Here is a 15,255-nt window from a genome sequence, read left to right on the forward strand (position 1 = left end):
GGGTTGCCAATTGGGACCCGCCAGTCATCTGGCTCCATGGAAACTCTCGGAGAGGCCAGGGAGGGACCCTCAGGTCTCCTATCCTTGTACCTAAATGGACTGCTAGCTTCTTAAGCTTGCCGCTACCTTCTCTCTGTGGGGAAACGGGGGGCCACTGGTTGAGGTAGTTGGCCCTGGAAGTCCAAAAGTAGCAGCTGTTCTATCCCTGGCGAGCGCAGCAGAAGGGTGAGACTGTGTAATGTTGTACCGTCTCAGGTATTTTCTGGGACTTTTCTATGTGTTTATTGTCCGCTTTGTGGTTCAATAAAGTATTTCCACACTGTTTTACCCTCACCCTGTGTTGTCTGAGTAGTGTTACGCCCACGGAAGACCCCGAGTCTTCACAGGGGCCTTTATACTTTCAAGAATAAGGTTTATCTTTAAAGGGGTACTCCGGGGAGCTAAGAAAAATTTTGGACTGTCCCTGCTCTCATAAACTACAAAAGATGAGATGCCCAGTGCAGTTCTATTATCTTGAGAACACTTATAATTCAGTGCGACAGAAGCTGCTCCTCACCGCTCCCCCCTCTCGTCTGGGACATTACATCACACACCAGTGTGCAGTTCCCCACTGTGAGTAACAGCCAATCCAAGAATAGGGGGCGTGGCCTACTCCTGGCTTTTAGTAGCAGCCAGCCCCCTAATATCTCCTTTACTGCAGTATGAGATGAGGGGGCGTGGCCTGCTCCCGACTTCTAGTAGCAGCCAGCCCCTTGATAATGTCTTCTTCACTGCAGGGCTACCAGCAGGGAGCAGGCCACGCCCCATCACCTCAGACTGGCTATGACTCACAGCGGGGAGCTGCACACTGCTGTGTGACATATTGTCCCAGATGGGAGGGGGGGGAGCAGTGAGGAGCAGCTCCTGTCATAGTGAATTACAAGTGTTCTAAAGATAATAGACCTACCCTGGGCATCTCATCTTTATAGTTTATAAGGGCAGGGCCAGTACAGACATTTATCATCTCCCCAGAGTACCCCTTTAAACACCACCTTTTAGATACAGAATGAATCTATAAAGCCACTATGTATATAAATGCATTATTATTCTACTGATTATAAGTTACAGCCTGCAACATAGCCATGTACCGCTTCACCAATTCTGTAGCCTTCAGAGTTAAAGACCCCAGACATTAAGTGAATTACACTGGGCTTCTCACAACATCGTGCATCCTCTGCAATTAGTCTCTCTCTCCGGTGGTCCTCCACTTGCTTACACTTTGATATATTCTTATGACAATTGTTCCATGAGCATGTGCCCTTACTGTCGGGCCATCATTAGACAATGTGCCAATAGGTATATATGATGTTCATCTCAGCTTAGCTGTTAGTACTTGCTTCTGTCAACCAGCAGAATTGTGAATGCAGCTCTGGAGTACAATATACGCTACAATTCTACATCAGTTCAACATACAGTTATATCAAAAAGTTTGGGCACCCCTATTAATCTTAAGCTTAATGTTTTATAAAAATTGGTGTTTTTGAAACAGCTATTTCAGTTTGATATATGTAATAACTGTTGGACACAGTAATGTTTCTGCCTTGAAATGAGGTTTATTGTACTAACAGAAAATGTGCAATCTGCATTCAAACAAAATATGACAGGTGCATAAGTATGGGCACCCTTATTTTCTTGTTTTAAATACTCCTACCTACTTTTTACTGACTTACTAAAGCACTTTTTTTTTGTTTTGTAACCTCATTGAGCTTTGAATTTCATAGCCAGGTGTATGCAATCATGAGAAAAGCTACTTAAAGTGGCCACTTGCAAGTTGTTCTCCTGTTTGAATCTCCTCCGAAGAGTGGCATCATGGGCTCCTCAAAACAACTGTCAAATGATCTGAAAACAAAGATTATTCAACATAGTTGTTCAGGGGAAGGATACAAAAAGCTGTCTCAAAGATTTAACCTGTCAGTTTCCACTGTGAGGAACATAGTAAGGAAATGGAAGAACACAGGGACAGTTCTTGTTAAGGCCAGAAGTGGCAGGCCAAGAAAAACATCAGAAAGGCAGAGAAGAAGAATGGTGAGATCAGTCAAGGACAATCCTCAGACCACCTCCAGAGAGCTGCAGCATCAACTTGCTGCAGATGGTGTCACTGTGCATCGGTTAACTATACAACGCACTTTGCACAAGGAGAAGCTGTATGGGAGAGTGATGCGAAAGAAGCCATTTCTGCAAGCACGTCACAAACAGAGTCGGCTGAGGTATGCAAAAGCACATTTGGAGAAGCCAATTTCTTTTTGGAAGAAGGTCCTGTGGACTGATGAAACCAAGATTGAGTTGTTTGGTCATACAAAAAGGCGTTATGCATGGCGGCAAAAAAACACAGCATTCCAAGAAAAACACTTGCTACCCACAGTAAAATTTGGTGGAGGTTCCATCATGCTTTGGGGCTGTGTGGCCAATGCCGGCATCGGGAATCTTGTTAAAGTTGAGGGACGCATGGATTCCACTCAGTATCAGCAGATTCTTGACAATAATGTTCAAGAATCAGTGATAAAGTTGAAGTTACGCAGGGGATGGATCTTTCAGCAAGACAATGATCCAAAACACCGCTCAAAATCTACTCAGGCATTCATGCAGAGGAACAATTACAATGTTCTGGAATGGCCATCCCAGTCCCCAGACCTGAATATCATTGAACATCTGTGGGATCATTTGAAGAGTGCTGTCCATGCTCGGCGACCATCAAACTTAACTGAACTGGAATTGTTTTGTAAAGAGGAATGGTCAAAAATACCTTCATCCAGGATCCAGGAAATCATTAAAAGCTACAGGAAGCGACTAGAGGCTGTTATTTTTGCAAAAGGAGGATCTACTAAATATTAATGTCACTTTTCTGGTGAGGTGCCCATACTTATGCACCTGTCAAATTTTGTTTGAATGCTGATTGCACATTTTCTGTTAGTACAATAAACCTCATTTCAAGGCAGAAACATTACTGTGTCCAACAGTTATTACATATATCAAACTGAAATAGCTGTTGCAAAAACACCAATTTTTATAAAACATTAAGCTTAAGATTAATAGGGGTGCCCAAACTTTTTCATATAACTGTAAGTAGTGCAATGTGTTTACAAAATGAATCTGTGTTTCATATTTAAATTTTTAGTCAAGTTTGGAACATTTTTACTAATTAAAAGAATAAAAGAAATAATAAAGTAATAAAAGAATGGACTTACCTCCTGGCAGTACTGCAGGATGCCCTCCTTGGTTCCGATGCAGTTCTTTCCAGAAGCATCCGTCTCCCACTTCCCGTTCTGAACATTCATGTGCATGTTGAGTTTGCCGCAGAACATGGCAATCTGCGGCTCAGCCAGTAGTCCGGCGTTCCCATCTGCGGGGACCTAAGGAAAAGAAACCAAGCAATTACCACATGGAAAATACTAGAGCAGCTGCAATATTTTTAGACTTTGTGGTTAAATGATTTTATAGAAGAAGTTGCACACGTCGGAATACAGAAGCTGGTGGGTGGCACAAAGGAACGATGGTTTGGTTGACTGCCAGTTGTTCTTGTGTGACCTCAGTAATCGTATCCCTTTGGAATATCAAGTTTGTAAGGTAGAAAAATTATATCCACAAGTGCCTTTTTCCAGAACAGAAACACGTTCATCATGAAGTATGACCCCCTACAGAAAAACGTGCTAAAACTTAAGTCAGTCTCGGTCATAGCCTCATACATGGCATGAGAAGAGCGTGGGAAAAAAGGAAGGGATGCACTATAGAGATAGAAATAGCAGCAACTAGACCATAAAGATGGCCATACATATTAAAGAATGGAAGAAGGAGGCAGGAGAACATCTCATTTCTTGGACGTTTGGTCAATGCTCATCAGGCATATTGAATTTCGACATTTCTTATCCTTTGCTCTCAAGGGAAATAAGCCTCCACCAGAGTGGTCTTCCCATTCAGAACTCATGCACACTCAGATGAACCAAGCTCACATGAATGTCAGGAGGTCAGGAACGAGGCTGTCCGGCTGACATCTATTGAAGGTTTGCAGGGTTAGAGCTTTACGACAAATTTTGGCACAAGCCAATCTCGCATTCCACCTCAAGATTCCCTGTAGAAGAAAGGGCCGGATGACAATTGCAAGGATTCAGGAAAGGTTCAAACTTTTTGAATTACTTGTTGTTCAAATACTATTGTTGGCCACATTCTAAAAATAAAAAAAAATCCACATAAATGGTCAAACACCTACTGTGAAACGCAAAATATTAACCATTTTTTTACGAGGTTCCACAAATTCTAGATCACTAACATACAAAGTGTCTCAAACACTGCATATGATAAAGTCTGCACCTGTTACAAACTTGCAACCAAAATCTTTTGCATAAGAATGGTAAAAATGTAATCAATTTGAAAGGAATGAAAAACTTAACAGTGACATTTGTCACAAATTATAATGCAGCCTATTCATTGTCTATGAAGTCCCAATATTATGGTAATGCTGGCTCCCACTGTAGAAGATATTCCATTTTTCTATGGATCTCCTGCTGGGACGATTCAAAGAGTACAATATAAGCGCTGTCTGTAATCCGACTTAAGGATATTACAATATAAAATCCAAAATGATGTTCACTGAACATACATTTTAATGATGGAGAACGGAAAAGGGGACAACTTGCCATTCAGTCATTAAGGATTTTTTGCACATCTTCAAATGTTCTCGATGAAATTATTTTCAATAAAAGTATATCATCATATAAAAAAGTCCTGTACGGTCAGAAGGCGCACAGACTGAGACATCAGTAATATTCTGATCCACCCTGTGTTCTCCATTAGGAAGGTGGGATAACGGTAAGCTAACCATGACGTTACGTCACATTCAGACGTCCAGTTATCGCGTACACGTTCTGTGTTTTTCACAGATAGTACATGTACTGCTATAGTCTATGGGCATTTAACATGCCTTTTTTCTTTTGACTAATTGTCAGCAAAAGAAAAAAACCCACAGAAACGTGCCCATTTTTGATTGAACAAAAAAGAATGTCTGAATGAGGCCCTGAAGGATAATTTGTAGGGATACCAAAATTTTAAATCTATATACCGTATGTTACGGACTATAAAACGCACCCCAAATTTTGGGGAGGAAAATAGGAAAAAAAAATGTTTTAATAAAATGGTGGTGTGTCTTATAATCGGGGTCCCAGGTGGCAGGGTCGGTGATGCAGGAAGCAGGCAACGGCAGGAGTGGAGCGATGCTGCTGCAATAGAGATCTCTGGAGATCTCGGTGCGGTGATCTCAGTCTGCGCATGCGGCCATCTTCCCAGAAGTCCACCGCTACGAAAAGCATGGAAAGAGCTGTCACAAAACATGTGGTGCGGGGTTTCACCAAACACCCCCTTCTACCAGCCGGGGACCCGCAGCATCGTCCCACCCCTATTACCGCCGGAAGGTTCCCTGTGACCCCGCTCCACCGCAACCGGTAAGCTACATTTGGATTATAAGATGCACACCCATTTTCACCTAAAATTTGAGTGTGTGGGGGAGGGGGGGGGTCTTATAATCTGAAAAATATGGTATATAAATAAATCAAAACAAATTTCAAGCTCCCTGAATCATTCACCTACGTTCGTCAATTTTGAGGCCAGATGGCAGATAGCGAGGTAAACTACAAGAGTTAGGGAACATCCTGACATGGAACATCCTGATTGGGAACACCTTGTGGGGTGGGGTGGATTTTACGCTAGTGTCAGCTATGTCCCCTATGTTATTGACATGTTTTATTACTATTTACTTACTGCAGGACATTTGTTCATTTTGTTTTCATCCTAGGTCCTGTCTGTTTTGGATATCTGGAAGAAGGATTGTCTGGAGAAGAAAAAGTTGAGCTCCACCATGAGTCCTGTGTCATGTCAACAGTAAAACATCCTGAGACCATTCATGAGGGCTTTTCAACCATGGAGGGTTCTCACTCATGAGTGACCCCAAGAACACTGCCATGAATAAAGAATGGGGTCTACACATCCTGAAAGAACAACTTCCAATGATCCAGGAGCAACTTGGTGATGAATAATGCTTTACCAGCATTACAGAGCGATGCAAAAGTGATAACTAAGTGGCTCTGTGAACAAAACATTGAAATTTTGGGTTCATGGCTAGGAAACAACCCCCAAAATCAATTCCATTGATAAACTGTAATCAATTCCCAAAAAGAGGATGGAAAAATAAAAACACATACATTGTGATAAGTTCCAAGCAAGACAAGAATGGGTCATCAGTCAGGATATGCCCCAGAAGCTGATATCCAGCTCCGAGGCAAAGGGAAGAAGTCTTGGAAAAAAAAAAAAGAGACAACCCTGTAAATATTGAGTTTCTGCATAAACTTGATGTATTTGTCAAAAAAGTTTAAAAACTTACGAAATGCTAATAACTTAACTTCAGTAACCAGAGAAACATTGGCCTAAAACATCTAAAAGCACTAAAGCAGGAAACTTTTTGAAAACCAAAATTTGTGCCAGTCCGAAAACTTTTGCACACAACTCTACTTCTAGCCACTGCAAAAAATGAGCAACCAATGCCAACCAAACATTCATAAGATCAGATGCTTTTAGGGGATCTCGGGAGCTATACGAGAGTTTTTTCCTCCTGATAAAAAAAAAATGTGTCATGCTGTATGAGATGTTATATTATGGAGGTATTCTCTCTCGGCAGCCCTGTTTCTTCGAAAGAGCACAGAATCTCAAAGGGGAACCACGCTATGGCAACTAGAGCCTAGGACTCCATAATATGTAACTGCTGGGTCTTGATATGCCTTCAAACTGGTTCCATTGACTGAATTCAACCAAAAATTGTAATCAATGGCTCAGTTTTCCTTCAAAAGTTTCCCATCGTCTATTTGGGAGGTTCATATGTGATAATCATATGGGGCAATATGACCTCAAATGGGAAAACTGCAACTGGAGAAATCTAACGTCAACTAAAAAAAACAGTCGACCACCATTATGACAAGCTCTACTTATTTTCGACAAATGGTTTATTTACCAGCAGTGTTTATTCATTATGAAGTACTTTGTTAGGAATCACACTTTGTTTTCCAGCCATCTGTTCCTACGTCTTATCAGTCTCCAGCTTGCCGGAATGACGATCAATCTCCTTTATGTTGACGTTTAATCTACATAAATTCTTCGATTTTTATGATTTAGTCCACTTGTCATCTGTTGTTTTGACGTACTTGTAAAAATTAATTCATGAGAGCTCCTCAAACATCTTTATTTGCCATTTAACCACTTTTCTGATGGCTCGACCGCAATGTGTTACTCAACAATCTGATAGGCAAAAGTTCTATTCGGCAGGGACATAGCTATGCCAACACAAGCAATATTAGTTCACGCTTAAGAAAATTTAGTGAGATATCAGGGACCAAACTCAATACCAAGATTTCCAATGCTGGAACAGGAACCTTTGTATCTACGATAATAAAAATATTGTTGGTTGATGGTCTATCATTACTGTTGTACCAATAGTAGCAAATGTATCAAAAACTTTTCATGTGAGGCATTAAAAAAAAAAAAAAAAAAGTTAAGTCCTATTGGGCATGGTCATTGTCCAATGTGCATGCTTCTGGATTTAGGAAAAAAAAATAAAAAAAAACATTAAAAACAGGGTGTCTTCATTTTACAATTCCTTCTTATTGGAAGGTTCACCTTGAAAATTATTCCTAGGTTGTTCTGCTGCTTGGACCCTTTACTAACCAGATCTGTGGGTGAATCATAGAGGGAACTGAAAAATTACAAGGTGGCCATTAAAATTAATAGGCTGTCCATTGATTTTTAATGACTACCTTGTTGGGTTTTCCCTTGTGGTGGGCATGCTTTGTAGGCATCACCACTTCAGATAACTTTTGAAGGTCCTTAACTCCTTAATTTGAAAATAAATCTTCAATCACTGACTATTAGATATTATGTTCTGTAGCCATGGATCAAATTATCAATGCTTTAACAGTTAGATAAGCTATATGATAATATGCGGTCTGTAATTAAATTTGTTTTTGCCATATGGTTTTTGGGGGTGTAATGGGAGTGGGGAGGGGGAACGGGTGGGTTTTGAAGGGCATTGCCAGTTGGGTGATGCCTCAATGTTGTTTATGTGTAATGTTAAAAAGTCTCTTAATAAAAAGTATCTGATTTAAAAAAAAAAAGAAAATGAATCTTCTATATCAGACAACCACTTTAATAAACCAAAAATCAAATCTGCCATTGAGCCAACGCATCAAACTGTTAAGCATCCCCAAACACTTCAAGTAGCTGTCAGCCGAACCATCGTTCAAACGACAACTATCTCTCCCAACTCCACGTATATAGCTTTCCTGTGTTCTCAGAGTGATGGTAACAAAATCTTCTGGCATCAGCTTACCCCTGGGAGAACAAGAGATCGGCAGCTGAAATTCCGATGTGCCGGATCATTCGGACAACTGACAATCTATTTGGGAAGAGTAGGGAGGTCGAGGCCTTCATACACATCAGATTATAGTCAGATTCCACCAATTTCAGATTTGGTTGATATTGAAAGTAATTTGCATGTGGGGGCTTTATTGTCATTAAAAGTACCCTAAAGTTCATTAAATGCCAGCCTACAATGACTTTCCACTTTCGTCAAAAAATCCCAAGTCCTAGTAATTGACCTTGACCAGCAAACCAAAGAACCACCAGTAAAAGATGAAGAATGATGAAAGCCTGGCCATGTTTCTCAGTCTTGCCTATAAGATGGCTCTTGAAACGCCTTTAGAAAACAAGGCCCATCATGAAGGCCCATAGAAGATAGCCACATCTACTAAGAAGACACAGGTCAATGAACAAAATGGTCCTTTTTTTACTGATACAATATTCTGACCCTATTAGTAATTGACTGGCCATTTTTGATTGTCACTACGAACTTTTAGAAGGCTCATTATTGAAAAAAAAAACTCCTGCACTCTTGACACAATAAAACACCCCTGGAATTATTCTATGTGCCATTTTGTACAATCAGACAGCTTTAAGCCATTTCTTCCACTAATAAAATCCACTTTAACACTGGATAACATACAACGCTGCTGCCCGTTATAAAGGGTCCATCATAAATACAAAAGTGTAGCACTGTGGTGGAAGCAGCAGATATATCACAGGGTCGTGCCTTCTTGCTGCGGACAATAAATATGCAGTGCTACAATACATCATTAACATCGGTAAGGAGATTTGTAAGACGCCACAAAAGAAAACATTGATGAAATAATTCACCAAGTAAGAAAAATGTACAAATAAATATATGATGCAATATAAAACTCCAAGACAAAAAGTATAATACTTAAGACAATTCGTTAAGACGATTCGTCCTCTATAAAAACAGTTAATCAACCGATAAATCTCAGGTCATGGAGTCCTAAATTCCCCATAGTTGAAGTGTAGTATTAAATAGTTCCCACCAAATAAAAGATGGGGCCAAGTCTTCCAGACTGCTGCACTTACGGAAGGTGTCCGTGCACAACAGCAAAGTTGGCCAAACTCACCATTTCGACTTACTATTTTATTTACAGTTGCAATTAAAATAATTCAACCTCAATCGTAAATTTGGTTTAATTTACAAAATTTACAAACTTTTTACTGTTCACAAAAAAAAAAAAACAATAAAAAAAAGCTCATCACAACTAATAAACAAGTAGTTTCTTCAATTTCAATACAAAATGCCAGTTTACTGACTACTGCAGTCTCAGAATTATTCACCCATCCATGACTAGCATCTTTAGTGCTTAGTAGAGCACCTCTGGCTGTTATGACCTGCTGCAAATGTGATCAACAGACAGGCAGATACCAGATTCTGGCACCGTTACTGAGAAATCTTAGCCCATGTTCTTGGGTTGTCAAGAGAGTGGTCGTAAAATGAGAAGAGATCATTGTCTTTAACAAACAAGAAAAAATATACTAAAAGATAGTACAGGCATTGAATGTTCCAAGAGATAGAGTTGGAAGAAGAGTTAAAATTTCAAAGCTAAAGGGAATGTGTCATGATTTTTATTTTTGCATTAATAATTATTGATTATATAATCAATTATTTTTAATTCAAAATAAAATGTGTTCTAACTTGTATTTATTTGTATCTGCAGCCATTGGGGGCGGCCATTTTTATTTGCTGGTGTGTAAGTGTCTGAGTAAGACACTTAAACACCACAAGTATGGCAACCTCGAGAGCAAAGGAGACTATGGTCGGTGTCCAACCGCATCTCCGGTACTGTGACTGCCTCAGCTGCTAACTAGGCATGTCCTCAGGGCTGTCCAGTTCATAGCTCTGGGTGGACTCAGGCACCATTTTAGACCTGATCTGTGCTCTGAGCTACAATTTTCCCCTGTCACTGCTCACACCATATTCAGCAGCGAGCGGTGACAGGAGGTCATGGGCAGCGGCGGTGAGAAGAGCTCTACGCCATCAGGTGAGCGCAGGTCAGCATCCAGGTATTGTACTACTAATGTCAGGCTACTGAACTGTTCTCCCCACTGGAAGAACTCATCACCGCAGTCCTGCTCTGAGGGGTGAGAGTAGCGCTGCAGCGGAGACTTCTTGCAGCAGTAAGAACAGGTCGGTAGCCTGACATTGAACTACTGTCAGGTTGCCGACCTGCACTCACCTCTGCTGTTAGTGTTGCAGTGTTGAGAGCACAGCAGAGAAATCATCACACTGCTGTGCTCTGATACCTGACTCTGCTTACTCAGTGTAAATCCTCATTCAGAAGTCAGAAATGCAGGGACGTCTGAATGAGGCTTTACACTGACTGAGCATTGGCATTTATCTAATCCCATCATGGGCGACACAGTCTGCTGAGCCAAGTATCAAATATCATCATGTGTGATGTAGTCTGCTGAGCCAAGTATCAAATATCATCATGTGTGATGTAGTCTGCTGAGCCAAGTATCAAATTCCATCATGTGTGATGTAGTCTGCTGAGCCAAGTATCAAATATCATCATGTGTGATGTAGTCTGCTGAGCCATGTATCTAATTCCATCATGTGTGATGTAGTCTGCTGAGCCATGTATCTAATTCCATCATGTGTGATGTAGTCTGCTGAGCCAAGTATCAAATTCCATCATGTGTGATGTAGTCTGCTGAGCCATGTATCTAATTCCATCATGTGTGATGTAGTCTGCTGAGCCAAGTATCAAATTCCATCATGTGTGATGTAGTCTGCTGAGCCATGTATCTAATTCCATCATGTGTGATGCAGTCTGCTGAGCCATGTATCTAATTCCATCATGTGTGATGTAGTCTGCTGAGCCATGTATCTAATTCCATCATGTGTGATGTAGTCTGCTGAGCCATGTATCTAATTCCATCATGTGTGATGCAGTCTGCTGAGCCATGTATCTAATTCCATCATGTGTGATGTAGTCTGCTGAGCCATGTATCTAATTCCATCATGTGTGATGTAGTCTGCTGAGCCAAGTATCAAATTCCATCATGTGTGATGTAGTCTGCTGAGCCATGTATCTAATTCCATCATGTGTGATGTAGTCTGCTGAGCCAAGTATCAAATTCCATCATGTGTGATGTAGTCTGCTGAGCCATGTATCTAATTCCATCATGTGTGATGTAGTCTGCTGAGCCAAGTATCAAATTCCATCATGTGTGATGTAGTCTGCTGAGCCATGTATCTAATTCCATCATGTGTGATGCAGTCTGCTGAGCCATGTATCTAATTCCATCATGTGTGATGTAGTCTGCTGAGCCATGTATCTAATTCCATCATGTGTGATGTAGTCTGCTGAGCCAAGTATCTAATTCCATCATGTGTGATGTAGTCTGCTGAGCCATGTATCTAATTCCATCATGTGTGATGTAGTCTGCTGAGCCATGTAACTAATTCCATCATGTGTGATGTAGTCTGCTGAGCCATGTAACTAATTCCATCATGTGTGATGTAGTCTGCTGAGCCATGTAACTAATTCCATTATGTGTGATGTAGTCTGCTGAGCCATGTATCTAATTCCATCATGTGTGATGTAGTCTGCTGAGCCATGTATCTAATTCCATCATGTGTGATGTAGTCTGCTGAGCCATTTATATAATTCCATCATGTGTGATGTAGTCTGCTGAGCCATTTATATAATCCCATCATGTGTTATACAGTCTGTGTATCTAATCCTATCGTGTGATATAGTGAGCAGCACCAACTAACAGAATCGGCGCTGCCAGCTGTTCTTGGTGATATCTTGATATCACCTTGAAGTCACCAATGAAATGTCTCCACACTGTGATCCTAAATTTCATCCGCCCTTATCCTTTTACATATGCCCAGAAGGAGAGGAGTGATATCAGACACGTGAGCAAATCCTGCCCACTTTTACTGCAGTTGTAATTCAAGCTAAGACTACACTATGTTTTCATAGTAAATTTCAACCACTGCTCCACCGAGTTGAAAATGTTAAGTTATTATTCATATTTTATAAAATGTAAAAAAAAATATACAGTACAGACCAAAAGTTTGGACACGCCTTCTCATTTAAAGATTTTTCTGTATTTTCATGACTTTGAAAATTGTACATTCACACTGAAGGCATCAAAACTATGAATTAACACATGTGGAATTATATACTTAACAAAAAAGTGTGAAACAACTGAAAATATGTCTTATATTCTAGGTTCTTCAAAGTAGCCACCTTTTGCTTTGATGACTGCTTTGCACACTCTTGGCATTCTCTTGATGAACTTCAAGAGGTAGTCACCGGAAATGGTCTTCCAACAATCTTGAAGGAGTTCCCAGAGATGCTTAGCACTTGTTGGCCCTTTTGCCTTCACTCTGCGGTCCAGCTCACCCTAAACCATCTCGATTGGGTTCAGGTCTGGTGACTGTGGAGGCCAGGTCATCTAGTGTAGCACCAGATCACTCTCCTTCTTGGTCAAATAGCCATTACAGAGCCTGGAGGTGTGTTTGGGGTCATTGTCCTGTTGAAAAATAAATGATGGTCCAACTAAACGCAAACCGGATGGAATAGCATGCCGCTGCAAGATGCTGTGGTAGCCATGCTGGTTCAGTATGCCTTCAATTTTGAATAAATCCCCAACAGTGTCACCAGCAAAGCACCCCCACACCATCACACCATCACACCTCCTCCTCCATGCTTCACGGTGGGAACCAAGCATGTAGAGTCCATCCCTTCACCTTTTCTGCGTCGCACAAAGACACGGTGGTTGGAACCAAAGATCTCAAATTTGGACTCATCAGACCAAAGCACAGATTTCCACTGGTCTAATGTCCATTCCTTGTGTTCTTTAGCCCAAACAAGTCTCTTCTGCTTGTTGTCTGTCCTTAGCAGTGGTTTCCTAGCAGCTATTTTACCATGAAGGCCTGCTGCACAAAGTCTCCTCTTAACAGTTGTTGTAGAGATGTGTCTAGAACTCTGTGTGGCATTGACCTGGTCTCTAATCTGAGCTGCTGCTAACCTGCGATTTCTGAGGCTAGTGACTCGGACAAACATCCTCAGAAGCAGAGGTGACTCTTGGTCTTCCTTTCCTGGGGCGGTCCTCATGTGAGCCAGTTTCTTTGTAGCGCTTGGTGGTTTTTGCAACTGCACTTGGGGACACATTCAAAGTTTGCCCAATTTTTCGGACTGACTGACCTTCATTTCTTAAAGTAATGATGGCCACTCGTTTTTCTTTACTTAGAATTTGTATTATGGCAAGAAAAAAGCAGCTAACAGTCTATTCAGTAGGACTATCAGCTGTGTATCCACCAGACTTCTGCACAACACAACTGATGGTCCCAACACCATTTTATCCCACTTATTAAACCTGACAGGGCACACCTGTGAAGTGAAAACCATTTCCGGTGACTACCTCTTGAAGCTCATCAAGAGAATGCCAAGAGTGTGCAAAGCAGTCATCAAAGCAAAAGGTGGCTACTTTGAAGAACCTAGAATATAAGACATATTTTCAGTTGTTTCACACTTTTTTGTTAAGTATATAATTCCACATGTGTTAATTCATAGTTTTGATGCCTTCAGTGTGAATGTACAATTTTCATAGTCATGAAAATACAGAAAAATCTTTAAATGAGAAGGTGTGTCCAAACGTTTGGTCTGTACTGTATATATATATTTCAGAAAAAAATTAACACATTAATATATTACATTATTTCAATTGTTGGGAGAAAAAAAAATTGAAGACACATTCCCTTTAAAAGGAACACTTGCTACACTACCAGGACATGGCTACTGAATATGGATAAAGCCTCACAGCAGAAGAGGAAATCCAATGTTGAATAAATTTGTCTTCAAGGGAGAGATGACTCCCTTCTTCACTTTTCAGCTTAAGATGAAGATCATATGACTGTATTTTCAGTCTGAGTGCTGTCCGTGAAAAAAAGGACATCACTCGGACCAATGTTATTCTAGTGGGCTGTTCATATGTGCGTGCTTTTTTTTTTTCACGGACTGAATCTTCACGTGAATAAAAAAAAAAATGGCACCGAATTCTTCCGTTTGGTGGATGAGACTTGGCCATTCAAGTCTATGGGTGCACAAAAAAAAAATAATAATCGGATCATCCCATACGAATCATCAATATATCTAGAATGTGAACTTAGCCTAAGTAAGCGAGCAGGCATATTTAACCGCTTCCTGACCGCCCACTGTAGATAAACGTCCGTGCTGCCTGGGCTCTGTGCAGCGCGGATGTTTAAAAACGGTGGGTGGTCCCGCAGCGCTCAGGACCCCCCCCAGGGGGTCTTGCAAGCGCTGCGGGAGCGGTGCAGAGCGATAGCTCTAACAGGGAACATCATCGGGACATGATTGGATCAGGTCCCAGTGATGTTAACCCTTTGCTGTCTTCTATATGCCGCGATCTATAGTGATCGCGGCATATAGAAGACAGCAGGAGGAGAGGGGGTCGTCCACTTACCTCTCCGACGGCCCCCTTATACCTTCCAGGACCTGACGTTGCTATGGCAGCTGGAGGTCACATGACCGCCTCCAGATCTGCCATATATGGTGTCCTGCCTGGCTCAGCCTGCAGCTGAAGCCAGGCAGGAGACTGACTGTGAAACAGTCAGGGAAGATCTCATGTAATATAATACATGTCTATTACATTACATGAGATCAGTGATCAGAAAAATAAAAATTAATGTCCCATACAGGGACTAAGTAAAAATGTAAAAAAAAAAAGTAAAAAAAAAAAATGTTTTTAAACTGTTAAAAAAAATTACAAAATAAATAAAATATTAAACCGATAAATCCGTATATT

General features: G+C 40.9%; 1 protein-coding gene across 4 annotated transcripts in view; it reads right to left on the bottom strand.

Annotated features, from left to right (window-relative positions):
* Positions 1–15,255, bottom strand: part of APP (amyloid beta precursor protein) — a 248,504-nt gene that overhangs the window by 176,791 nt on the left and 56,458 nt on the right. For all 4 annotated transcript variants that reach the window (XM_073668274.1, XM_073668273.1, XM_073668283.1 and 1 more), the window contains exon 2: positions 3,225–3,389. In XM_073668274.1, coding sequence (XP_073524375.1) covers positions 3,225–3,389 — 165 coding nt within the window. The remainder of the gene's footprint in view (positions 1–3,224; positions 3,390–15,255) is intronic.

Source organism: Phyllobates terribilis, unplaced genomic scaffold (genome assembly GCF_046119375.1).
Source record: "Phyllobates terribilis strain yellow unplaced genomic scaffold, ASM4611937v1 Scaffold_2__4_contigs__length_985480577, whole genome shotgun sequence".
NCBI classification, from domain to species: domain Eukaryota; kingdom Metazoa; phylum Chordata; class Amphibia; order Anura; family Dendrobatidae; genus Phyllobates; species Phyllobates terribilis.